The sequence below is a fragment of the Pagrus major genome, chromosome 19 (genome assembly GCF_040436345.1).
Source record: "Pagrus major chromosome 19, Pma_NU_1.0".
Lineage (NCBI taxonomy): Eukaryota > Metazoa > Chordata > Actinopteri > Spariformes > Sparidae > Pagrus > Pagrus major.
The window spans coordinates 19,757,778-19,783,514 of NC_133233.1; the positions used below are offsets into that span (position 1 = coordinate 19,757,778).

Sequence of the window (25,737 nt, forward strand, 5' to 3'; positions counted from 1 at the left end):
AGTGCCGTCTCAGTTCATGTTTTAGCATATCAAAGAGTGAGATTGTGTTAATCAGCCTGCTCTTACAATGTGGAGCTTAATTCTAAAGCTGGTGAGAAAAAGATATCAAGTTTAAGCCACCCTCCTCAAGAGAAAGCACGGGTTAACGCGTGAGTTAAGACTTTCCCCCTGCCTTGTAGATACGTAGGCTATTATTATTCTGTAAGGAGTCCTGAATAATACTTAGCTGTCAAAACCCAGCATGCTAAATTTAGAAAGCAGAGGAGACAAAGCTCGGCAGTCTCCTTGGTAGCCTCCGTGCCTGCAGCCCTGCTTGTCAAACCGTATGGTAATGTTCCTTCCCCCTTTGAACTGCGGAGTCTTTCACCATTGTGTGCCTGAAACAGAGTCTTAAGAAGCTGGTGTTTGAGTTTGGGTGTAATTATGTCGTCCGTTACTGACATTTCTGCATTGTGTGTCACAGTGAGAAGAATGTGCTAACACACCTCTCTCTCTCATTTTTTAACAGTCTGCAAAGAAGAGCAGCAGTGAACCAAGTCCATACGTCCAAATGACTGTTGGACACAAAACACTTGAGAGTAAGGTGAGTCGTGTCCACTAGTATTATTAGATTGTCAGATTTCATTCTGTATGAAAGGTGATCATCCAATTTCAGATCGGCATCTGGACAGCCAAAGATTGAATACAGCAGTTATGTTTTTACCAGAATACATATCTCACATTCTTCTGCACAAAGACATATTTCAGTCTAACAACCAGCACATTTTATTCTTTAACTGCCTGTCCCTGGATTTTTTATGACAGAATATTTCATTCAGACTGTGGAATTACAAGAGAGATGTATTGACAATTGCTGAAATGGTATTACAACCTCCGACACATCATTAAGTGTCGGCTAAAGAGCTGCCTCGCTGACATTAAGTGTGTTTGACAAGCTGTTTCTCACAGAGTTCAAAAGGGAAATTATTCAGGAGGAGGAACAACTTGAGTAGACCGAGTTATTATTGATGCTGAGGGTTCACTGCGAGCATCTAATGGGTTTAAGCGGTTTGTTTTATTCGATCCCTTTTACGGCAGAGTTATAAGATAAGTTAAATAGTAATGTTGTTCGAGCAAATTCAACATGTTTCATTCTCGCAGTTGGAAACAAAACATTTGGGGATGGATGCTGAATTCATCTTAAACTGAGCCAGAATCCAAGAGTGCTGCAGATTGTCTCATTAGTTTGCTCAAAACTGTAATCTTAACCTCCGCCCACCGTTAGCTGCCCACGTAACAGAATTTTAATGCTGCATTATAGACAACCTGGTACTTGAAAATCTCTGACGTATGAGAAAAAGCACAATGAAACGCCACTCAAAGTCCTACTTGTAAACTCGGTGCAATTACAGACTTCACGAAGAGGCAGTTGTCTGATGTCACACAACAATGGCAGCACCTACGGCACCCATAGGATATATTTGTAGACGACAGTACTTCTATTAGACTAGACAAACGAATACTTAGATTTGCTTCCGAGTAAAGAAGTGCTGTAAAATAAAATGTATAATGGCGTCTGTTACCTCATGAGTTGTTTTTCCTCCTCCGCATGAGTTCTGTGATTAGATGCTTGTTGCTGACTTGCACCTTGGGAGTTGTAGTTTAAGTGTTACTCCACCAATTTAACACTTGTTGACAGGTCCTGGGGAGTACTACTGCATATGTGAAAGAGTAGTTAAAAGCCTTTTGTTCCAGAGGAAGCTGCATGCAATCTGATAATTTGTCTCCAGTGATGTCGCACAGTGGCAGAGTTGCATTGTGGGCAAAGCTGTTGAAAAGTCCACTTATCAGTCCACTGATCGATCGAAAACATTAAAGTGCTTGGCTATTAAAAACTCCTTGGTCACTTTGCCTACAGTACACTTGTATGGTCCTATAATCGGGGGATTGTGTACTGCATATCAGATATAAGGGCTGTGACTCCTTCACTCCGTATGGTTGTGGGCAATCCTTAAACTCTCTTAAAAACACCTTCACCTCACAGTCATTGTTCCATTTAAAATCCAATTTGCTTAAGTAAAGGGAAAAGCTATGAAAAGCCTATTAATGTCCTGATTCTTTGTTCATGGAAAGCAAGAATGTGGAGAAACTGGCTGCCACATCAAATAATCTGCCTGAAACTCAGCAGAGATAATCAGAGGTTGTAAACATTGTGTAGGAATAAAAATCATGTATTGAAACAAAAGTATATGATTTTTTATATAATATATACATATATATATACAAAAATTATACTTATACTGTATACATATATATGTAGTCAAGAAAATATGAGGATATACGCTGACTTTTGGTTAATAGTTTGCCTACAGTATGTTAGTAGTGATATGATTCTGTAATCAAGTTCAATACTTTCTAATGACCGATGAATGAATTGTGTTTTTCATTAGCTGCTCTCAGGCGTCCTTTAATTTACAACTAACAAATGCCCACCTGTCTGCCCGTAAAGATCCGGTTCAAGACCAAAGAGCCGCTGTGGGAAGATTGTTTCTCATTCCTCGTTCACAACCCGAGGAGGCAGGAGCTCGAGGTGGAGGTAATGCTGCGCAAATCTCAAATGTGTGCATTAAAAGATGGCCGACTTGTCGTTAAAGCAGATCCGCTTCTTCCTCAATGCGCAGGTAAAAGATGACAAGCACAAGTGCACCCTGGGTAATCTGACGGTGCCTTTGAGCAGCCTGTTGGCGGAGGAGGACATGACGCTGACTCAGTGCTTTCCACTCAAGAACTCCGGGCCCAGCTCCACCATCAAACTGAAGATGGCCCTGAGGGTAAGAAATGGACCTGTATGCTGTAGCGCTCTAACATTATTCATTTCAGGGAACCAGAACTGATGGTCAAGATCTGCTGATTCAATCGGAGCGGGTGAGAAGGCTGTGAAACGACAGCACAGTACATCTAAACTAATGTAGCAAAACAAGCGTTGCAGTGTCAACAATAAAATGAAAAGTATTTATTGAATTCATAATAGCCTTAATATTTTATGCACTCAGCTCAATTATAATTTGACTGTTAGCTCAGCCGTGCTTCCCTTAGGAACTGTAACTACATCTAGCTTTCTATCCTGTCAAGGTTCCCTCACAAGGCTGATACGCAGCATCATGGCGGCACATGAAGTACTCATGATACTGGAAACAGTGAATCCTTGATGTCAGATCGATTTAGAAAGAAGCAAAATGTTTATTTTTTGGCCATAACTGTCAATCTGCAAAATATATTCAACAAAAAATAATACATTAGGATAAGACTTTATTGATTTCGACATTTTATTTAAATTTCTCTTAGATTTCAGGGATGAAATAGAGATGAATAACAACATTTCTTTTCCTGAAACAGTGCCATGCTTACAATCCACATCCACACAACACAATGCGGACATTTCTTGTTGGTACTGGCACCAGTTTAAACCCTGAACTCAAACATTCACTCATTTCATAAAGGTGCTTTGCCACAACTTGATACTAATCAAATATTGACAGAGCAGTTTAAACCACACTGGCTTTCTGGAAACGGCAACAAAGCACATTCTCTTTTACTGATTCATCAAACTGATCAAATAAAAGTATGATTGCAGCAGTGACAGCCATTGACCTTTCTATATTGAATCACAGCCAGCTTATCAAGATTCATAACGGATACTCAGAAAGGGAAATGGCTTCACAGGCTTATTGACCGCTTTTTAGAACCACTGCATAAAGATAGATAGCACCATAAAGACAGATTTGGCCAATGTGCTGAGCGAACACTTGAAAATACCTTAAATTTAAAGGCAGTATCAGCAGTTTTAAGACCAATTTACAGTAAAAGATTAGTCTCTCTGATCATGCAGTGCTCTGTAACAAATCAGAGGATAGTAACCACCAACCTCGCCAAATCCCATTTAAAAAAACGTCATTAGTTAAGTTTAAGAAGGCTTTTTACTACAGTTACAGTTTTTTGACAGGACAAACTCATTCCAGTCAATAGCTATAGTTCTTATCCATCATTCCCAGTAATGTCCTCCTGTCTTTCCATAGATCCTGTCCCTGGAGAAACAGGTATCCTCAGACCAGCCCTCCTCCGTCCAGGTCAAGAAGTCCAGTGTGCCACAGCCAGCCCCAGCCCCCTTCCAGAGACGATCGGTCTCAGATTCCCCCTTACCTCCGCCCACGCCTCCGCCACCTATAAACGCTTCCACCTTCACCCTCCAGCAAAGGGACGGCGAGCCGTACTCAGCCAGCCCTCTCCGCAGTGTCTCCAACCTGAGCACCTGCATGTCCAGCTCCCAGAAACACCTGCCTCACAAGGAGTCCACGCCCAGCCTGGCCTCGGATATCTCGCTGCCCTTCGCCACCCTGGAGCTTCAGCAGAGGCTTCGTCAGCTGCAAAAGTAATCGCACTTATGATACAGTATTTTTATAGCGGTTTACCTCCTGTTGTTCCTGGCTCTCTTGATTTATTTCCCCCCATTCCTCGATTTATTTTCTGGCTTTGACTTCCTTCTTCTCCTTATTTCAGGGTCTAAGTTCCATAGTTGCCCCTAATGGAATGTCATCATGATTTTTAAAAAATTTCATCTTAATGAATATTTTATCTGACTACCTGTCAAGCTCACCACCTGTCCCTCCCTGAATCATCAATCTGTACAAATTAAGCTGCAGGCTCTGGAAGTGACACTGACTTACTCTTGTGTGTTTATAGTGGCTCGGCCCCGAGCCAGTTCCCCCTGGGTGAGGTCCAGCTGACAGTTCGGCACAGCTCTCAGAGGAACAAACTCATTGTGGTGGTGCACGCCTGCCGGTGAGCTCCACAGCTGACATCATTCCCTGCATTTTAATTTGCTGTTTGGAAGATAGACTTGTTTTTCATTTGTCCTTGTTTTTCTGGCACAGGTCTCAGCCGATTATTATAATTCATGCGTAGTGATTCTTAAGTATCCAGATCCTCTTGAATGAATAGGCATCATTAACCTTAACAATATGTGCCTGGCAACATGTGAGTGAAACAATTTTGTCCTTTGTATCCTCAGAAACTTGATAGCCTTCACCAAAGACGGTTCAGATCCCTTCATCCGCCTCTACTTGCTGCCTGACAAGAGCCGGACAGGGAGGAGGAAGACGGGCACGATAAAGAGGACCCTTAACCCTGTTTACGATCAAACGTACGTTTAAATAGTATTAAGATTTCATGCTTCAATGTTTCTTTCCTTTCTTGAAGGTTTATTGCAGTGATACTCAACTTAAGACCTGCGATAGGGACCATTTTCACAGTGAAAGAAAATGATTCACACTGAGGACATTTTATTTGTTTATACCAATAAGTTAATGTTGAATAATGTCCCTTGGCTGCCAGTTTTGTATGATGTGATACATTAGAGTGTTAGTACTAGAGAGGCTGAGACAACTATTAGCTGAAGAGGAGCAAAAGTAACAACTAAGCCTAGTCCACAAGTATACAGGTATTTTTGGAAACAACAACAAGCAAAAATAATCCCTAGTTACGTGACTGTTCTTCATAGAATCCTCCTGGATAATGCTGTTTTATTAAAACATTGTCAGCTGCCTTTCTGTCTCTTTTCCATCATATTTATCAATGTCAGTTTGCGTCTCTGTAATATAAATAATGTAACATCCATTTTGTCAACTTACAAACTGAAATAGTCCAACATCATAACAGATAGCTATTCTGAGATCGTGTTTGCAAATCATGCTACTGCAAAGGCCTAACAAAGGTGTCTGTGTAATAGTTTTCCAAAAGGTCAGTTTTCAGTGACCCAAAATGCTGTTTTTGATATATAAAAGGCCAGAACTCATAGAAAAAGCTATGTTTTAACAAATACTTGTGTGGACGGGGCCTAAAAGAGCTTAAAAACGCCTGGTTTGTACCATCTCGAGTCCCTTTTGTGAGAGGAAACATATCAGCGAGGGAGCAGACTTTGACACAACACCGGTGTGAATGCCCATCCTTCAATTTTTATTTCAAGGGGAAATAATGCCTCTTCCTGTTTTGGTTGCACAATGGCAGACACACTTCCCTTTATGCCCTAATTCGTCCTTCAATTTGCAGGAAAAATCGAGCTTGTTGGCACACTGAATAGCATCGTGAACACGAGATTTATAAGGTATCGATCAATACGCAGGCGGTGTCATTTTTCGTAGCCGTTGCACTGTGCAATCAGTATTTACTTCAAAATGATAGGTAAAGCTAAATAGTTGTCTGCTGCCAGTTTAAGTTAACTAGTGAAACGTGAGTTATGGGACTTTTAATGTTTATTCATCTTATCTAATAAAAGTTATTGATGTTTGTTTATGAACTGGCAACTCGCCTGTTGTAATTTTTCAAAAGTGCCCCCAGGGAAAGCAAGTTGAATATCTCCTGCTTTATAGGTTTAGAGATGCTCAATGTTTATAACTACCGCATGGACGATCATTTGATGACATAAAATCAGTATAAAATGTGCGTGTGTGTGCAGGTTTGAGTTTAGTGTTTCCATGGTGGAGCTCCACAGAAGAACTCTGGATGTAGCCGTGAAGAACGGAGGGAGCATCCTGTCCAAACATAAAGGGCTTTTGGGAAAGGTAAGTCCTCCAGGTTTCTGTTCCTGGCTCTTATTATGAGTGTTGTCCGGCAGCAGAGTCGCTCCGAAGCACTCCTCCGAGTCCACAAACTTAATTTCTTCTCTCCTTTTTGTTTAATATTGCAGGTGCTGGTAGATTTAAGTGGGGAGGATATCTCGAAAGGATGGACACAATGGTATTTTCTTTACTTTATCTTTGCCCTGTACGGCTTTGACAGATTTATTTTGGTAATAAACAGCCTTTTTTCGTGTTTAAAGCTGTATTTTTTTATCATTTTCTGCTGCAGGTATGATCTGACTGAAGATGGTTTGTCGTCTCAAGCATTAAGAAGTATTCACGACCCCCTCCTCACATAGTGAAAACGCCTCTCCGCTGTAATATCTTGTCAATAAAAGGGCACATCATTTTGTTGTATTCATGTACATTTTCCATTTAATTTACAGCATTTATTTCAGCATGCAAGACGTTTTCAAACTTTTCCGGTCATCATTTCATTAACGATCATGATTGGAAGATGTAACATATTGCAGTGTGTTGAAACACACTAACTGCCTTGTCTCTGTTGTGTTTTTATGTAAATATCAAGTTGCTCATGTATAGTTACATGAATTTGCAGGGGTTTCCAAGGCATTTTATTTAATTACGTTAGATGATATTGAAATCTGTCTTGCGCTCTGTCCCATTTGTTAAAATGGGACGAATTCTGTTTTGTTGACTGAGAAAACTCTTACCAAAGGAACAGATGCAATCACAAAAGTAGGCTTGAGTAGCAGTCTTGACTTTGATATGTTATTGTCCTGGAGTGTTATTTGACTGTTTACCTCTTCTTGTTCTTTATGCTTGATTACAAACATGGAATGCACATATGCAACGAATAAAACCACTGCTCTGTACATTTTAAGAGGACTTTTGTGCAATACTGGTTGTTCTGAACTGAAGACCTGGGGGCATTTTAGGGCTATGAACAAGTGCTGTATAGTGTGAACAATAAAGAGGATACTTGAATAAGGGTTTGATTGTTGTTCAGACCAGGCGTGAGTCGAGCAAACAGAATAATATGAGCGGAGATGAAAGTTACTGCATTTTAGGAGCAGGGATGCCAGGATGTGTTAAGATGACACAGCTACTGTATGTCATGGGCTTGTACATGTTTTGCCATGCGATCATAACTGTTTGTTGGAGCGTTTCAATACTTTTCTTGTTATCTATCCTGTGCCTTAAAAACATGCTATGTAATTTTTGCCTTCTTAATGTTATTATTTTGAATGATATGATGCCTCATGGGTTTTGAAGAATAAATGGTTTCTCTTGTGAACATGCTCTCTGTGAATTATTCCCAACCTCAGATGCAAGTAAGATACATGCGGGTTGGAGTGTGTGCGTGGTGCCGAAGCGCCCTGAAGCAAATCACTGAATTGCAACTTGCAGTATAATTTCCCTTGAGAATTTGGGTTGAATCGATAAGGGGAGACGTCTTACAGGAATAATACAATCACGTGTGCAACTACAACACACCATTATAAGGAACTGTGGCTCTGGTAAAGACGCCACAACCTGTTGGAGGCACGCAACATATGCAGTGATTTGTCGCCATCTTGTGGCAGAGGAACAGAACGACGACGTGAGGCCTGCGTCAAGAGCTGACGCACGACGTCACGACGCACAGCACGTAGCTAGCTGGGTCGACTTCATCCAAATTTGCGCGGGTTTGCTGCTGTTATGGGTGGCTGTCATCTGGCTGTGGTCGGCTGAAAAATACAAATACACGGTAAATATTGAAGTTATTCACTCGTGTTTTACGCTGTAATGACTAGAAGGCATGATAGTACCAGTACAAGTGGACAGAGTCGGAGTAACAATCGCAAATAACACTTTTTAACGCTAACGACAAACGCGCTGCCATATTTGTTTTGATCTCGGTACAGTAGCGTCAGTCGGCTAGGTTAGCTTGTTAAATCAGTGTGAGCGCTGACATTACTGTGTGTTTTCTCATCGCAGGTTTACTGGGAACATTCGTCCTGCTTGTTGTCGCTTGGAAAAGCCGAAAACATGTCGAAGCGAAAGGCGTTTTTAGAAGCCGCCTGTAAGGAAAATGTGGAGGACTTCCTCCGCTTCATCCAGCTTCATGTAAGTAGCTTCTTGGTGATGTGATATCATATGGATGTGTTTCACGTTAATGAGTGATCTTAACGTGCTCTTGCGTTCAAACTTGAGAAATAATATCAATACTACCACACATCTCAGTATAACACTTCACGATTAAGGAAACCCACAGAATAAAGTCTCCACAATGACCATTAAGTTGAATCAAAACCTCTGAAAGTGTTTTATGAAGATAGAAAATAGACTTAAATGTACATGGGTCATTTAAAGTGCCTGAATTTATATATTTTGGGTATTTTACTGTGAGCTTATCTTATACTAGTTCTCAAACTATCTTTGATTTGAAGGCAATTGGGCCTGAAAAGTTGTTGAAAAGTCCTTTTGATGTTGAAGAAGGTGTGGGATTCCTGCTAAATGTATATATTTAAGGGAAAATGTCTAAAGAGAGTCTAAAGTCTTATATCGAAGTCTATGATTATTACATATATGAAAAATGTGTCTTACGTTTCATTACATTTGACTATTTCAGTAAGTCATGTTTCTCTGGTATTTGACTGCTTCATTAATAACATTTAAAATAAATGTATTTTAAAATAAATATAGATAGATAGATAGATAGATACGACAGGTTTCCAGTGCTCAGTGTGAAGATATACGGACTCAGAACTAAAGAAAGGATGGAAAATCTTGCATCTTCTTGCATTTCTTTAATTAAAAACAATCAAAAAAGCCTTTTCGACTCACAGATTCCAGTGTTTTTGTAGCTGTCGGTATGTCTGAAGTTGCGCTCTCTCCCTCTCATCTATATCACTGAGCAGAAGGACAAAACGGAGCCTTTTGATGTGGAGGAGGTGGTGCAGGAGATGCCAAGAGACCAGAGGCAGACTCTGTGGGGGAAACTGGCTTCACTCCTTCAGGACGTCCTGCAGGAGTTACCTCCAGAGCGCTGGGAGAGGGGCAGGGAGGAGGGCATGGAAGAGGAGTCAGCTGTAGACCCTGTGAGTTTATCAGTAGTTATACTTACAGTTGTAGCGTGTTCTGTTGGTTTTCTGCTGCTTTTAAATTTGTTGTTGAAAAGAACTGCATACTGTTGCTTGGATATGATCTGCATCTACTACTTGTAATCACTTTTCCTTCAGAAACATGTCATGGCTGTTGTGGATGGCGTGACACTCGTGGCTGCAGTGTCCTTAAATGTCCTACAAGATGGTGACACCTACACCGCCCTCCTAGAAATTGCCCACAGGCTTCATGGTCGGTACCTCGTGAATCTTTCTCTCTACTCAACTGATGTGTCTTCAGGTGGATAGTTGTTTTCCCTTCATGAGATAAGTCTCTTTTTTTGTGTCTTACCCCCAGATGTTCTGGTGTTGCTGCCTGTACCAGAGGCACCTCTGCAACATCATATCCACACACTGTGTGAGGCCTGGTGGAAGAAGGATCTGACAGACAAAGAAAAGTTTGGTCGCACCGCTTTCCTCATCGCTCTGCAGAAAAGCTTCGTTTTGAAGAAACCAGTCAGTATACAACCTCAGTTATGTTTCAAATAGATCAATATTGGGCCTTTTTCTGTGGACTTTTTTGATGATTTTCATTATTAATCTGGTGTTGTCAGGGTGCTGAGATCCAAAGAGTGTGGAGTCTTCACGATGTGCTGTTGAGTCTGGACTACACATCAGAAGACAACAAGCAGATTGTCGACTTGTTGCTTCAGTGCTTTCAACGTCCTATTTACATTAGAAATGACGACGTGAGTAGTGTGTGTGTGTTTCATTAACTGTCTCTGTTTTTGTCTTGGCTTTGTCTGTGAGCTTTCAGCTTAATGGTGCATTTTCTCGTCACAGGGAAAACGATTCCTGGTGGTTCTTTTCAGCTGGAACGTCAACTTCATCTGGGTTATCCATGGCACCATCAAAAACCAGCTGGAGTTTTATAGCAAGTAAGACACTTACTTTATTCTCTTTGTCAGTTTTCTCTTTGTGTTCATTCCTACTAAATTGCTCTCTCGTTCAGGACCATGACGACTCATATTATGGAGATCTACTTCAGAGCATGGAAGAAGGCCAGCGGGGACTTCCTGGAGCAGATTGAGAGCGCGTGCATTCAGGATTTTATGCAGAATGCGATCTTCCTTCATCGTGCTTCTCCTGTCCACGCCAAAGTCCGACAGGTAGACTCATTACCATCTGTCATGATTTGCGTACTATGTTGTGTGTGTTTTATTATCTGATCTCCTTGCTCTGTCATGCAGATTGTTAGCTATTTCCACTCAAGGAAGGGCTGTCACGCAGTGGACAAGATGCTCCACAATCTTTACAAGCCTATTCTCTGGAAGGCTTTAAGTGTAAGGATGCAGATTTTTTAAATGCCCATTTTTTGGGATTTTATTCTCGTCTAATGTGTTTCTGTTTGATTCCCTCAGGCTACAAACTTTGAGGTGCGCGCAAACGCCACTTTGCTTTTTACTGAGGCCTTCCCGATCCATGACCCGGATCAGAGCAACCAGAAAGTAGATGAGACCATTCAGAAGCAGCTGGATGCAGCAATGGTGAGAGCTTCTGAAGCCATTCAGCTACTTTTTGAGCTTCACAATATAGTGAAAATCAAAATAATAAACCACCTGTGTGTCATCCTCAGGGCCTCCTCGATGACACTCACCCCACTGTACGCTCTAATGCCACCCTGGGAGTCTGTAAGATCCTTGCTAAGTGCTGGGAGCTCCTGCCTCCTACAATCATCACAGACTTCCTGAAGAAGCTGGTGTTTGAGCTGGCAGCTGACAGCAGCTCCCCTGATGTCCGCTGCTCCGTCTTCAAGGTAGGAGATGCCGTTTTTCTTTCTCTTTGAAAATGTAGACGATCTTAGAGATAGATTACAATATTACCAAGGATCTAAGCTGGGAATGATGCAATTATAACATTAATTTGGGATTTTGTGTCGGCAAATTGTAAGCATGATTGTCACTGCAGGCAGAATTAACACAACTGGTTTTATTGGCAGTAGACAGGATATTGAATGACTTGTGGTCTGTGTCCTGTTTCTCCCCAGTGTCTGACTATTGTCTTGGACAACGCCCTCAGCCATCCACTGTTGGAAAAACTCCTGCCTACTCTCAAATACAGCCTTCACGACAACTCGGAGAAAGTCCGCACAGCTTTCCTTGACATGCTTATCAAGGTGAAGGCAGTCCGTGCTGCCAAGGTACCGTCTCCTCTTGCTTTATACATTGTCGCAAAAAATAAAATCAACAGGCTCTTACTGTTGCTGATGTTGTCTTGTCTTATTAGCGGTTTTGAAATGTGTTTCTCTTCATTTATTTGAATTGTAGAACTATTAAAAGTAAACAGTATTTTGGCCTCTAGACTGGGAATTCAAATTTTTCTTTACCTTTTTTAATTGGGATGCACAACTGGTACTGATAACCAATCATTACCTGCTTCCTCCTTATTTGTTTAGGCATATAGCTTCTTCATTACATGCTTGTATGACATTACGCTGTCGCATTATCACAGTCTACTTACAAGATGCAGGTTAAAGGTTGAAGGTGTAAACAGAGGCTTCTTCCACTCTCCAGTTTTGGGACGTGTGCAGCATGGACCACCTGCTTGCCCGCCTGGCTATCGATTCCCATTCAGTTTCCAAGCGCATCGTCGATCTGCTCTACAAGTCCTTCTTCCCCGTCAACGAGTCGGAGCGGGAGTGGTGCTGTCGCTGCATCACCCTAATCCAGATGAACCCCATGGCTGCCAGGAAGTTCTACCAGTTTGCCCACAAACACACAGCCCCCACTAACATAAGTAAGGGATTGTAACCCTAAATGGAAGTTATTTAGTATGTGGCATTACGTGAAGTTCTTCCATTGTTTTCTTTTCTTTTCCAGTAAAGCTGATGTTGGCCATTCGCCGTGTTCTGAACAGCTGCATCCAGACTGACTTTGACCAGACAGACATTAATGACAGCAACAAGGAGAACAGCGCAGTAAGAGAGAGTTGACAGAACAAGTTTGAGTTGTATTATTTTTATTATATTGTATTTGAATTACTGTTAATGCTGCTCCACAAACTAAACTTTGAGAAAATCAGATTGAAACTGCCGTGTTTCATTAATCTAAACCATAATAAGATAAGAGATGAGATGGAAAAGCATGATTTCAAATTGTGTGTCTGAGTTTATAGAAATCTAAAGCAGAGTTTGATCTCAGCAGGCTGAACCTCTGCTGGGGAAAGACATGGCCATCGTGTCCCGTCTGCTGGAGGTCGTGGTCATCCTGTGGAGAAGTGTTGAGAAGGCCTTGAGACAAAATGAAGAGGCCCAGAAGTACACGTATGCCAAGTTTGGAAATGTCATTGCCAAGTATTTCCAGGCCTTTGAGGTACTTCAACCTACATGTTCTATTGTTTGTATTTCTCAGTTATTATTCATCACTGTTAAAATTTTTCTCGATTTGTTTTTCAGGATGATCAGTGTACAGTTCCTCTTGTACAACTGGCTTCCTTCATGCCTCCAGCTGCAGTTCCAACATTCAGGTGTCTCAATCTCATTCTGCTTTTCACCTTTTTCTGTCCTGTTTTACTGACTCTGTCCTGTCTAACCTGCATCTGTCATCCCGCTCTCCTGTCCTCAGCTGTGGCGTCCTGTCCAGACTGAGGAGATTGGAACCAGGAGCTGTGCCCTCACAGTACAGCCAGCTGTTAGACTGCATGTGCAGCTGGGGCCAGGTTGCTGACATCCTGGAACTCGTCACTGATTGGCTCACAGAGGCTCTGCCCAGGCAAGGGGTCAGTAAACACAACACCAAAGAGCTTTGACTTGGACATGAATGTCTGAAACTAATTTAAGGTTTTTGAAAAGTTAGAGATTTAATCCAAAATTTCCTTCCATCTTCAGGACAAGGCAAACGCCAATCGAAAGGTCCGTATCATAGAGACGGTGGAGGCCAAACCAGAGCTGGCACTGGTCTACCTGGAGTACCTGTTCAGCCACACTTCAACACGAGAGAAAGTCCTGGCTCTTGATGAAAGGCCACTGAAGCAGCTCCATACAGCTCTGGGAAACTGGAGGGTATGTTGGAAACCATTCATTAGTATATCATTTGTTTGTAGAAGCATGATAAAGCATACCTTATCAGTCTGTGTTTTAATGTATAAATATATTTTATATCTTTCCTTTGTGGGATCTGCAGTCAGTGCTGTACACTCACCTGAGCTCCACCACAGAAGACCCTAAAAGTCCTGATGTCGAGACGGCACTCAAAGTCTTTGTGTACCACGGCCGCCTCGGTGCTCATCTGCAACATACTGTGAGTTTGTCATAGTGAACATGTTCCGCTTTTCTTCCTTCTCATCCCACTTTCAGTGATATTTACCCGGTGGCCACACTTGCTGGCTCCATGTTTAGTGTAGTTACTTTCTTTGTAGTTGTAGCCGTCCACTACAACAGTCAGGGACTCAGTTCTGCAGAAAACCAATCAGAACTATTTCTATAATTGATTCATCTTTTCCGTTATTTTTCAAGCAAAAATAGCAAAACAGTGCAGAACATTCTCATGTTCCAGCTTCTTAATTGGCAGGATGTGCTGCCTCTGTTTGACGTGTATAATAATAAATCAGAATCAGCCAAATAGGTTTCTACCTCTGAGAAATTTGCCTCAGTTTTTTGGTGCATAGCAATAAACATAAAAAGTAGAAAAAATAGAGAATGATAAAAGGCACTGCAAACAGAAAATTGACAATGAAATATGAAGAAGAAAATATGTACTGTATGTTATTTGATACTTAATACCTTTTCGATTTTAGACTTTTGGCCTGACAAAGCAAGACTGATTTCATAGACCAAATGATAAGATAATCTCCACATTAATTGATAATGGAAATAATCATTAGCTGCTGCCCTACAGTAGGTGTTGAAGCAAGGAAGAGTGCTTATAACTCTTTCTTTTATTCTGATGACTGATGTTTGTGAGCCAGTTGGCCTAAGTGGTATTTTTATTTTCCTGTATCCAAATATAAATTGTTTTCCTTCTAGAAATGAAACTTTTTTCTTCTTTTCTAGTCCTCAGATGGTCGAGAATACCTCCTCTCTTTGGAGCATGTGGCAGCGTGGGTAGCTGAGAGGGTGCTGCCCTTCCTGGCTAAACGTCCCAACGGTGGTGATGAGGATGAAGAGAAGGAGAAGTCTCCGCCACTGGCTGCAAAGATAACTGAGGTGAGCTCTAATATTACTTGTGAAAATGTTTTCAGTAGAGGACTTTAGACTGGAAAATAATTAATTGAGCCAAAACAAATATGTCGGACATATTCGAAGTGTCTGTTGAGCCTTTCCAGACTATAGTTAGTGAAAATAAAATGACCTGCTGAGTATGTAAGGCTGCAGGAAGCACCAGCATTTAATTTGGGCAAATAGAGAAAATGTGTGTGGTGTCCATTTAGACAGCATTAACGTGTGATATAGGCAGACCAGGTGGGAACATTTCGATAACAGACCAACCTCTCAGCACGGGACATTTTAAAATTTTTCTGATGCCTGTTGATACCGAACATAATGGTGCAACTGTTTTGATCTGTGAGGTCTTTTTACGATGGATGTGGATCATATGGATAAATGGATGGTTGGAGTGCATCTCTATCTCCCTGCTGGAAAATCTTGTTCATAAATAGGCAGCTTTGGTTTTTGTCTGACTCATCCTCACCCTAATACAACGTCTGTACCGAGGCTGTAGATGAAAACACACAGTTAGGTTGTTATCAGGAACATTAAGTTTTGTGAAGCCTTTTTTTCCTCCTGCTTCCAGGACTTTCAGTTCTGCTTGGTAAATTTAGACTCCTCATAGATTGTTCTGCTCCACTCCACACACACACACTCTCAGCATGCCTCCTCCTGCTCATACCGCACCACTGAAATGGGCTTATTGTCTTTTATTTGTGCTATTTTTCTTCAGCCTGTCATCACATGGTTGCTGCGATTAGATACTGAAAACAACCATGATAATAAAATAAGTAGAAACAATGGAAATTAACTTAGTTGTCTTTCTCTCAGACTTGGTGTCATCTCTGATTGTTGAGTTTTGTTTGTCTTCATGGTGACGATGATTTGTTCTGGCAGAGTTTCCTGACAGTGTGCAGAGACGTTTTGCTCGTTGGTCTGGGCGACGACACGTTCAAGGGTCAAATGCTCCACCTGTGCTCACTCACCCTCCTGTCAGGTGAGTGTTTCAAATGTCTTTTTAAGTGAATAACGCAGTTTAAAATAACTAAAAATTTGACAGAAGCTTTTATTTGTCTTAAGAGTCTTGTTGCATGACGTTTCTTTACCTGAACTGACATCTTGTATTTGCAGAGGCAGGCTACCTATGCATTCCTGCAGTGCTCCCTATTTTGAAGGAGGTGGTAGATGGCTTTGTACCCGACCACAACAACCAGGCTCAGGAAAATGAGGAAGACCCAACCACTGTAATCCTGGGCGTGGTGGCCAACATCTTCCACAAGATTGTCGAGCTCTTGGTTCGCCGTCTTAGGAAGGAACCAGAGGAAGGAAAACAGGTAGACATTTTAACTCCAAGTGTGTTGATTGATTTATTCAGGGTTTACCTTTAAATTTCTTTTTGTCAGAATGAGTCAGGATCTTTCACATTTCTGATGTGACTTATTTTTATAAATCCACTGAACCTCACACTGTCTTCTTACTTTATATTTACACGTACCTGCTGGCAAAATGTAGATTAAGGTATCTCACTCTAATAACCATATTACTACATAAAACCTACATCTGCACAGAGCCACATACAGTGTATGCTAGTATACTACATTCCTATAGACTTACCTGCAATACCTGAAAAAGAAAAGGATGTTTTTTCCTTAAAATCTGTCTTAGATTTCCTTAAAAATTATCTTGACAAGGTCTTCAAAAGCATGAAATGTGCATATCTGATACCTGTTGACACTCTGGTTATATTTGAATATTATTAATATGCTTGTGTTCTGACCTAGCTGTGCCAGTCCGCCCTTCCCGCCCTGACAGACTTCCTCCAAGTGGCTCAGGCCTGGGACACGGCGCCTCTCAGCGGAGTCTTCTCGACTCTTTTTGCTGTCATCGTCGTGGAGCAAAGTCATTTGCTTCAGAAGGTACGAGCCGCAGCAAAGACGAGACGCAGCATTTGTCTTTTAGCAATATCCCGCACGTCCCGGGTATGATAAGGGACTTGAGCGATTACATTCTTGAGCAATTCAATTAAGGGGATGATGAATGCTGCTGCTGTGCTCTCATTTTTAAAGATTACCCATCCTGAGGAGGTGATCACCCCAGAGTCAGTGGAGGACATGCCTGCTCTGCCCAGCATCCTACTGTCTGTCATCCTCAAATCACCCTCTGTTACCAGGTAAATATCCTCTGTCCCTGTTTCTCTTATACACACTAACTTTTATTTCACCATTTATATTAAGATTATCAAAGAAGACAACCTTTTATCAACAATAAACATGTTTAATTTTAGAAATAGAGTAAACAGTAACCAGTACAGGCATCTTCTTTGATGCACATCGAAAAAGTGACTCCCTTAAAAAATCGCCTAATTTTGTGAGTTTTTTAGTTAGGAGGAACTTCACAAACTTTGTAAAACACAGTCTGTGACACATTCTTAATTATTTGGGCCTTCTTGTTTATTCGGCAAACTTCATACATTTACACACATATTTGTGTAGAAAGTTAAACATTGTCTTTTGTCCCAGCAATTGACAGTTGCATCTGTGTCTGTTCTTTGAATGTTTCTTTCAGGGCATTTTTGACAGAGGTCAGCTCATCTGTGGACTCGGAGGCCATCAGCAGTCTGAATGAAGTGGCCGCCGTCCTGCGCGTCTTGGCGGTCATCAAACACGGTGAGTTCACACGATCCTGATATTCAGAATCAAATGTTTTTCTTGCCGGTAAAGATAAATCAGTTTGTTTTATTTTGCGCTTTGTTTTTATGTCATTAGTGGGGCAGTCTAAAGCGGCCTTGAAGAGCGCTGCCACGTCCGCCCAGCAGCAGCTCCACAAACACGCAGCCACATCTGTAGACGGCAGTGACATCCAGAGGTGAGTGGAAGGAAAAAAGATATTTATTTTAGACAAATAAATGATTTATTTTGGGGTTTATGAAATGTAATGACCAGCTTTTAATCTTTTTTTTACCACAGGGTTATTTATGAATCTTCTGTGAAGACCTTGAATGAAATTCTGGATTTATAAATTGACCTCTTCTACATTTATATCTGCTTCACATTTGTATTGTATGAAGCTGAGGAGAACAGTAAAATATCTGCTTTTCTGTTGGAATTAAAGACTTCCAGTCACTGGCAGTTGAAATAATTACAAAAATGAATATTTTAACTTCACTGATCGGCTTTTAAAACATATGTTTTGGATTAAAGCGGAGTACTTGTGCATGTCTGTTACTATGTTTTTTCCAGATTGGCTCCACTTCTCTCTGTTTATTTATTTCTTGATGGCACACATTGCTCAAGTCTTCTCTCTCAGGCTCTGTGCATTGATAATGTTAAGAAATATTGATTGTGTACTCTAGACTGCAGGAGTACTGTTTCTTATATCGAATGGCATTCTCACCTCCACTTCTATTTTTTTAAAACAGCTTCATATGAAATGGATCTATATTTTTTCATGTTTCACTTGTCTGTGTTTATATATCTGTTGGTCTGTCAGCATGTAAGCTTCAGTGTGCTACTAAAAAGAATAAAACAAACGGCATCAATCAACCTTAACCTGATGTGTATTTCTTTCTCAGATGTTTTTCTTGCCTGTACAGCAGTTTGCCAAGTAATAACACTGAACAAACAAGCCATAAATCATCCTCTCTTCAGTCCTAAAGTTGAATCCACTTTAAGAATTTGCATACTGTTCTGCTTTTATCAGTATCTGCGATTGTGCACCGAAGGGACACAAAGTCAAAGGTTTTATCTGATTTGTAGCTTCAGGAAAGAAGAGCGCAGGTAACCATTAATTCACTGTCCTGGGTATGTCCTGTATATTTTAATTGTTTTTGTAATGTTTTCATTACTACCTTTACATTATTTGACAGCTGCAGATTAAGATTTTACTTAAAAACGTGATAGATTTTTTAAATATGTTGTGAGGTCACAGATTAATCTACCTAGTAGTACATAAAGTAAACATTAACTGCTTCAACAACACAATAATACACCAGTATGAACAACAAATTGACATGATGGAGTCAACACAAAACATTTTGCATAACAAGCACTTTTACTGCAGAGTTTTTATTGCAGGATTTGAGTATATTTACACTAGTAATGCTAATCCCAATGTCGGACTGATAATTTATTTGTCAGATATCGTGCATCCCTACTACTTTTATGTGAGTACAGGATCTGAATGCTTCACCACTAGTAATATGTTGTAGGCTTTCATGTTTTGGTATCTTTATGAACATCATCTTTATATAAATGAATCTATTTAGATTCTTTATATGTGTGAAATAAAAGTGTGTGTGTGTGTCTGTTTGTATATAGTGTGGGTGATAATCTTTTATTTTGACAAGTTAATAACGTGCCACTTCCTGTTTATTTCTTGTGTCCTTTCTGTGTTTTTTTTATTATTATTATATATTTGTTTTTACATTTTTTAAAAAACTTTTTTTTGTACTTTTACTACATTGAGTCAGTTTATGTAAAATGTGTACCTTAATGTTTTTGGTGTCGTTGTGTCTGTCATGTACCGGCTTGGCTGCACTTGGTATAGGTTGGTATAATAAGCAGGGCCGTAACAAATGGATAGATCACACTGGGCCAACTGTATTTTTGGCCCCCCAAACCCCCCAAAATGCATATTTGAATATGACTTGAAGATTATAATGATCATTTATTGAGTTGAGGTTTGTATTTTAGCCAATTATTTTTATATTTCGGTATTCATACGCAGCTCGTTAGTCATATATTTATCAGAAAAGTATTACTAATGTTTGTGTTCAAAAGAAGAAAAAATAAATACTAAAATGAAGTTTTGGGTCTGATATTCTGTCAGATTATTAAAATATTCTCGTTAAACATTCATCATTTAGGCGGGTAATGTTATTTCCCTCCTGTGTCTGCGCCCCCTGGTGGCGAGGAGGCAGAACGTCATGATAATCACACTCAGCTGTAATATAAATGTTATATATTTCTGTAGCCTTGCTTTTCCTATGATGGCATCTTTACTGTTTCTTCATAAATCAAAAATATATTTTTTTCCCAGTCAAGTTAATAAGATGCATCAATCAATGTGAACTTTATTTCTTTCTCTCTGATTTTTGTGCTGCCTTCATGGCTTCTGGGCAGCAATCATTCAGCTCTCCTGTCTGCATCCATCCCTCCATCCATCCCTCCATCCATCCATCCATCCCTCATCCCAGGCGCTGTTGCATGCTGCACGCATCATCTCCTCCTCACCATGTGTGTTTGACGTCAGAAACTTAGGAGGGGCTCCTCCGTGAAGCTGGTTGCTGTTTGTGGTGCTGAAACAACGCCTGTATTGTGTTGCCGTTTCGCGATTTTCCCCCCCCCACCTCCCGTTGCTTTTCCTTCCTCAAACATGCCTCTCTAAGTCCGAGTCTCATCCGTGCGGCTCGACCAACCTGAGTTTGCGTCAAACATGCAGTTTTAGCGGGAGGTGCGCGATGGATTAGTAGCGCTGGTGAAGCAGACCTCAGGCAGGAGCGGTATGGATTCAGTGTGCTGTCCCATCCTCTTCGCTGCATTGGCTGTCAGCCTCTATTCCTCACCTGCTCTCGCTGACAGAAAATTTGGTAAGAATATTTTAAATCCATTTGATTATTATTTCCACCCTCTTCTTCTTCTTCTTCTTCTCCAGGTGTTTTTATTCCCCTCTGTGGTGCTTAAATCCAGCTGTCTCCGTCTTGGTCTTGGTCCCTTTGCAAAAGTTATTCTGTACAGTCATTTATCAGAGTATTTGCAAGTGCATGTCTCCAAAAAAAACATGTGTTTGTGCGTCTTATTTGCATGAGATCTGAACATCCAGCAGGGAAAAGTTACATAATGTGTCAGGCCTGATGGATGAGATGCTCATTACCTATATCATGAACTCTTATCCTGCTGGATTCATTAACAACAACAACAACAATAATAATAATAATAATAATAATAATAATAATGCACTGTGGGCCACTTTTGCAGACACACACAACAAAAATAATGATTTCATATGGACGCCCCTGTATAAGAATTACTCAACACATGCCCCCTAAGGAGCATGCAATTTTAAATCCAGTTAAATATTTAATGATATCCTATGCCTCCTCATCTTTCATACAGGCCTGTTTCATTTCCAGACTTGGCCCGCTTTGTATTTTCATTACCCTTGATTTGTTCTTCCAGGCCTGCCTCAGTAATTTAAGAGAAAAAAAGAAAAAACATGGCACATGTCCAAAGTATGGCATATTAGAGAGAGAGGCGATAGTGATGATTGTGTGTGAAGTTAGAAATAGATTAGAGGATCTCAGACTCGCTGCTTCAGGTGTGTTTTTCTCATCTACCTACAAGGTTTACACCTTCAATCATCCAGACAAACACATGACAGTTTAACTTATAATGAGCAGGAGGTAAATATAGGTTTCGGGCTGGCACTGTGCTCTGTGGTGATTCATACAGACATCCAGCTGCATCATATTCTTTATATTTAGAGCAAGAGGACGTCCGTCCCTTCTTAATCTAAACCATCCGCTGTGTATCTTCTCATTTTTTCCCCCTATATTTCATAAAAGGAGGTTTTTCTCCCTGCGAGTTGTCTAATTTATGCCCAGAATACTTGTGAATGAGTCAGTGCTTATTCCCCGGGTGCTTTTCTCTCATTGAATTCTCAGTATGTTTTTCTCTGTGTGTGGAAGACGTCTCCATCGTCAGACTGTGGCTGGGAGTTAGGGGTGCTTATTGTTTTTAATGAGTCCCACTGCGCATTACGCCGTGTCAGTGGAAAGCTTTAAATCAAGGTGTGTCGGCGTGATGTAGCAGCCTATATATAAATATATATATATATATGTACTTCATGTAATAAACAGAGTGCATATTAATATGTGGGTGGGTGTGTTTGTGTGGGAGACAGCCAGAGTGTGCTGTGTGTTTGTGGGTGTGCATGTCCTCGCTTGTCTGAGAGCCTGTGAAAGCCAGACAGGGAGAAATAAGTCTGCAACTGCACGCTCTGATTATTAAATGAACTGCTGTGAGATTTAAACAGTGGTGTGAAGCCGGCTCCGTGCAAACATCTGCCCCTTTTGAACTCACAGTGCCTGAGAACAAGTGTCATCTCTGGCACTTCTGAAGTAGTTAATGTATAAGAAGCAGTTCAAGCTCTTCGCTACTTTTCTACAAAGCCAAAACACAGTAGGCCTAACTACGGTAAGAACGATGCTGTAGAAATGTATCATTTTTGTCATTACATCATCTAACCTCCTCAGAGACACAACTAGAAAGCTAACGCTACAGCAGGAAATATCATGGGGGAGATATACGAGGTGTAAGCTGCTGTAGCAGGGGGAGATAGCCAGGGCTAGCCTTTGCTAAGGATTAAAGTTTATTGACATACTTTTCCTTAACTGTAGTATATAGTGAAAAATATTCATTTTGATGAGCCGACACGTTGGTAATTTAATTTCTCAATCCATATAACTAATGAGGAAGTAGCTAAATCCAGTCATGATGGAGGTTAAGCCCCCAGCTCTTGCTAATGGTAACTAGCTCAACTGCCCTTACAGCTTTTGAGTGAAGTGGCTCGCTTTGATGAAGCTAACGTAACCTTTAAATCATATTTAAATCTCTTGCATTTTGAATTTATTTATCAAACCATATTTGTATAGTGCTGTGTATGTATTAGCGAAACAGAGGTACATTTAATCCCAAGGAACTACGCTGTCAAAATAGCTAACGGTTGTTTTTTTAACAAAGTGGACAAGAGAGCTGAGCGACTTGCTAACAGTAACTAGCCTGCCATATCAGCCTTTGACTGTATAGTTGCTTGGTTTGGTTAGGCTAACGCTACCTTTAAATCATATTTAAATCATTTTGAATTAATTTAGTAAACTGTATTTTTAAAGCACTTTTCATTAACTGATTTCAGTGTTTTAGCACGTGGATGGACAGGGACACACCTAGCAAAACAGATACACATTTAATCCTATATGAAATATGGTATATAGCTCAAATAATCAAAATAGCCAACATTTGGTTAGGCTTTAAATTAAAGCACAGGCTGTCTATGTGTGAAAAGTTAAATACATAAATCCAATCATGATGGAGATGAAAACTCAGCTAAACTCTTGCTAACGTTAGCTATAAGCTGAGAAGCCTGTCTGTATCTGCCATCTGGGCTTGTGACTTTACTAGAATAAAGTGCTTTGGTTGTTGTTAATCTACCCTTTAAAACACACATTTCAATGTATTAAATTGTAGATTAATTGATCATATATTTCAGTAAATATGGATCGTAGACAGATGGCAAAACAGAGATGTGTTAAATCCCTTTTAATGTTGACCGTAATTGATCAAAATACGTTTATTTTCTTCTATGTTTATAGTGTTTTGGGGTTTTTTCGACCGCAGGCAGAGCATGTGCATTTATAGGTCTTATGTAAGTTCTATAGTACTCACCTAAGCAGCCAAACGAAGGCATTACAACATTTAGATCTGTTACAGTACAGTAAAGGTCACATCTGCCTCGTGTCGTTTAGATTCACTCACAGATGCTTTACAGGACGACATAAACTGCAGTGAAATACAGACACGCTGTCCACCTTCATCCTTCAACATGAAAATCTTTGCCATCTCTTCCAGGATGACGCGCTCGTCTTTCAATGAACTGGAGAGGTCACGGGTGTAGTTATCGCGTCGTACTTTTCCTTCACTTTTTCCCACTGAACTGACTCACTAAACCAGCTTTTGAGCCTTCAAGTGAGGCATAATTCAACAGCATGCTTGAGAATTGGCCAAAGGGTGTTGTTTGTACCAGTGGGAGGCTTTTGACAATGTTAACGAAACTGTTACACATTAATTATGTCGTAAAGTATACTGCGGAAGGCTGTTTAATTTCTATTAATGAAAGAGGAAATAAGGATGGAATTGAATTCAGGATTGGCTTCTTTTCCGCTAAGAGTGCAAGAAGGTTAATGTCCTGTTTACACAGTGTTAGGAAGAAGAGAATCTGAATAATGAATTCATTTACTACTGAGGAGAGTCCTGCCAATGGAAAATCTGCAGAAATTGATTTTGTTGTGCATTAACACTCCAGCGCCTTGCAATCAGTGTTGCTATCAGGCCTGTTGTTAAAAATTCAGTTCGGCGCCTCTTTTCTGTTTGCAGAGGTTTGGCAGTGTCCTGAATCCCAATAACAACCAGTGAAAAACCCCATCGTTTGCTAACCGTACAGGCCACTGTTCAGCAGGAAGGTCATGTTTTTGTTAGCAGGGTAAATGTACTTTCAGGAAAAGTTTGTTGAACCGACTAAAATAGAGAAATAAAACATAAATTCAGGATTTGGGATTTAATGGAAGAATGGAAATATCACTCCAACTCGAGGTGTTGAGCCCAATTCTGATAACACCTTCACAAATCTAGCAGGAACACAAAGATCAGACTGAGTGTAACATTTTTTTTTTTTCAAAAGTGAGACGGCATGAAAATGAAGAATCTTCAGGCCTTAATCACGCCATATTGATCGACTCGATAAATCCGCGTGTAGGATTTGCGTTAGGCTTTAAAAGATCCTGTCTCACCTCACCTAAACCCACCAGGCATCTTTTACACTCATATTAAGGGAGTGTTATTGATGGATGGAGATATGTGACATGGTAGGTTATCTCCAATATGTACATGGGGACGATGTCCTTTAAAGCTGTGCTGCTGGGTCTTTTCATTACGGCTTCTATCAGCAGCCATCGCCTGATATACTCAGACAAGTTAGATTTGATTCATGGGCTTCTGAGCTCTATCTATTTTGCCACAGGCCTCTGTCATCCCATAGATATCTGGACTGAGTGGAGATATCAAATATCTTATAGTGGTTGTAAATCATCTGAGAAGGATTGAAATGTGGTGCGATATGAGAATGGATGTTTTACAACCGTGTGGATTAGAAACACGGTGCTGTACGGTATATTGTATCCAAGGGAGGTCGGACAAGTGGTTTGTTTTCATCCTATACGTGTGTGTCGTCTTATTATTTCCTGAGTTGCTGGGACACTCCCCGTCCGTCCCAGGGGTCCACTTAATTTCTATGTGCTTCATCCTGGGAGCAAGCTTCCTATAGTTGACATAAGACAATGCTACACCTAGCGAATTTATGTGAAAGGAGGGAGCTATGAGAGATAACTATAACTGTGCTTCGCATCAAATCCATACACTGTATAGGAAGACAAATCATGAGTAAGCCTCACGTTTAGTGTCATAATAATAGGGAATGTGAGTCTACAGTCATGCTAGCAGCTACGTGAGGTACAGCAGTGCTAACTTCATGATGCTAATGCGCTCACAATGTTGTTGTTTAGCATGTTTAGCATGATTATCGCCCCTGGCCGATTATAGGGGCGATATTCAGCATTTTCTGATTAGCTAGCTAGCTAGCTAGCTGCAGTAAAGCGGTTTTGAGCTCAACAACAGTACACTCTCTGCTTTTAGAGTATATGTTATTTTTGACCAAGTGTTTCAGCAGGTTTGTAGTGCAAAATGCAAAGTTGACCAGGGCGACACTTCTAACCCGAGGAAACACCTAGTCAATCATAAAGTATACCTTAAGAGTGTACCGTTTTTGATAGCCTGACAGCAGCTAACGTTAGCACACCTGCAGCTTGTCAATGTCCTTAGAGAGCCGAAACCTCCGACATGAACGACTCGGTTGATGTTATCTTAGCATGTTTACTAGCATTAGCCAAAGGTCAGCCCCTGGCTAACCCTAACCTGCTGTTTAGTACGCTACAACAGCATATGAGGTTTTTGGTACGTTCGGAAACCTTCGTATGAAACCGGCAGTATGGGAATTGCATACTATT

At 40.7% G+C, this 25,737-nt stretch overlaps 3 protein-coding genes across 4 annotated transcripts in view; all 3 read left to right on the forward strand.

The window, feature by feature from the left end:
- esyt2b (extended synaptotagmin-like protein 2b) overlaps positions 1 to 7,497 on the forward strand; it is a 31,124-nt gene extending 23,627 nt beyond the window's left edge. The window contains exons 15-23 of the mRNA XM_073488561.1: positions 509 to 583; positions 2,489 to 2,575; positions 2,661 to 2,810; positions 4,056 to 4,408; positions 4,720 to 4,818; positions 5,048 to 5,179; positions 6,491 to 6,596; positions 6,722 to 6,771; positions 6,883 to 7,497. Of these exons, the coding sequence (XP_073344662.1) occupies positions 509 to 583; positions 2,489 to 2,575; positions 2,661 to 2,810; positions 4,056 to 4,408; positions 4,720 to 4,818; positions 5,048 to 5,179; positions 6,491 to 6,596; positions 6,722 to 6,771; positions 6,883 to 6,952 (1,122 nt within the window). The 3' untranslated portion in view covers positions 6,953 to 7,497. The remainder of the gene's footprint in view (positions 1 to 508; positions 584 to 2,488; positions 2,576 to 2,660; positions 2,811 to 4,055; positions 4,409 to 4,719; positions 4,819 to 5,047; positions 5,180 to 6,490; positions 6,597 to 6,721; positions 6,772 to 6,882) is intronic.
- Positions 7,498 to 8,302: 805 nt separating this feature from the next.
- ncapg2 (non-SMC condensin II complex, subunit G2) lies at positions 8,303 to 18,451 on the forward strand. 2 transcript variants are annotated; one of them, XM_073487864.1, is made up of 27 exons: positions 8,303 to 8,364; positions 8,595 to 8,723; positions 9,518 to 9,697; positions 9,839 to 9,953; positions 10,059 to 10,216; positions 10,315 to 10,449; positions 10,544 to 10,638; positions 10,713 to 10,869; positions 10,951 to 11,043; positions 11,122 to 11,247; positions 11,337 to 11,516; positions 11,748 to 11,900; positions 12,274 to 12,496; positions 12,580 to 12,677; positions 12,901 to 13,071; positions 13,155 to 13,225; positions 13,324 to 13,477; positions 13,587 to 13,760; positions 13,882 to 13,998; positions 14,751 to 14,903; positions 15,801 to 15,900; positions 16,035 to 16,237; positions 16,685 to 16,819; positions 16,970 to 17,073; positions 17,469 to 17,569; positions 17,669 to 17,768; positions 17,870 to 18,451. In XM_073487864.1, the coding sequence occupies exons 2-27, from the start codon at positions 8,646 to 8,648 to the stop codon at positions 17,919 to 17,921; spliced, it is 3,426 nt and encodes a 1,141-aa protein (XP_073343965.1). In that variant the 5' UTR covers positions 8,303 to 8,364; positions 8,595 to 8,645; the 3' UTR covers positions 17,922 to 18,451. The 2 variants fall into 2 exon arrangements, with proteins under 2 accessions (XP_073343965.1, XP_073343966.1); XM_073487865.1 differs by having other exon boundaries at positions 8,304 to 8,364; positions 12,904 to 13,071; positions 17,870 to 18,022.
- Positions 18,452 to 20,405: 1,954 nt separating this feature from the next.
- ptprn2 (protein tyrosine phosphatase receptor type N2) overlaps positions 20,406 to 25,737 on the forward strand; it is a 130,294-nt gene continuing 124,962 nt past the window's right edge. The window contains exon 1 of the mRNA XM_073488589.1: positions 20,406 to 20,490. Coding sequence (XP_073344690.1) covers positions 20,406 to 20,490 — 85 coding nt within the window. The remainder of the gene's footprint in view (positions 20,491 to 25,737) is intronic.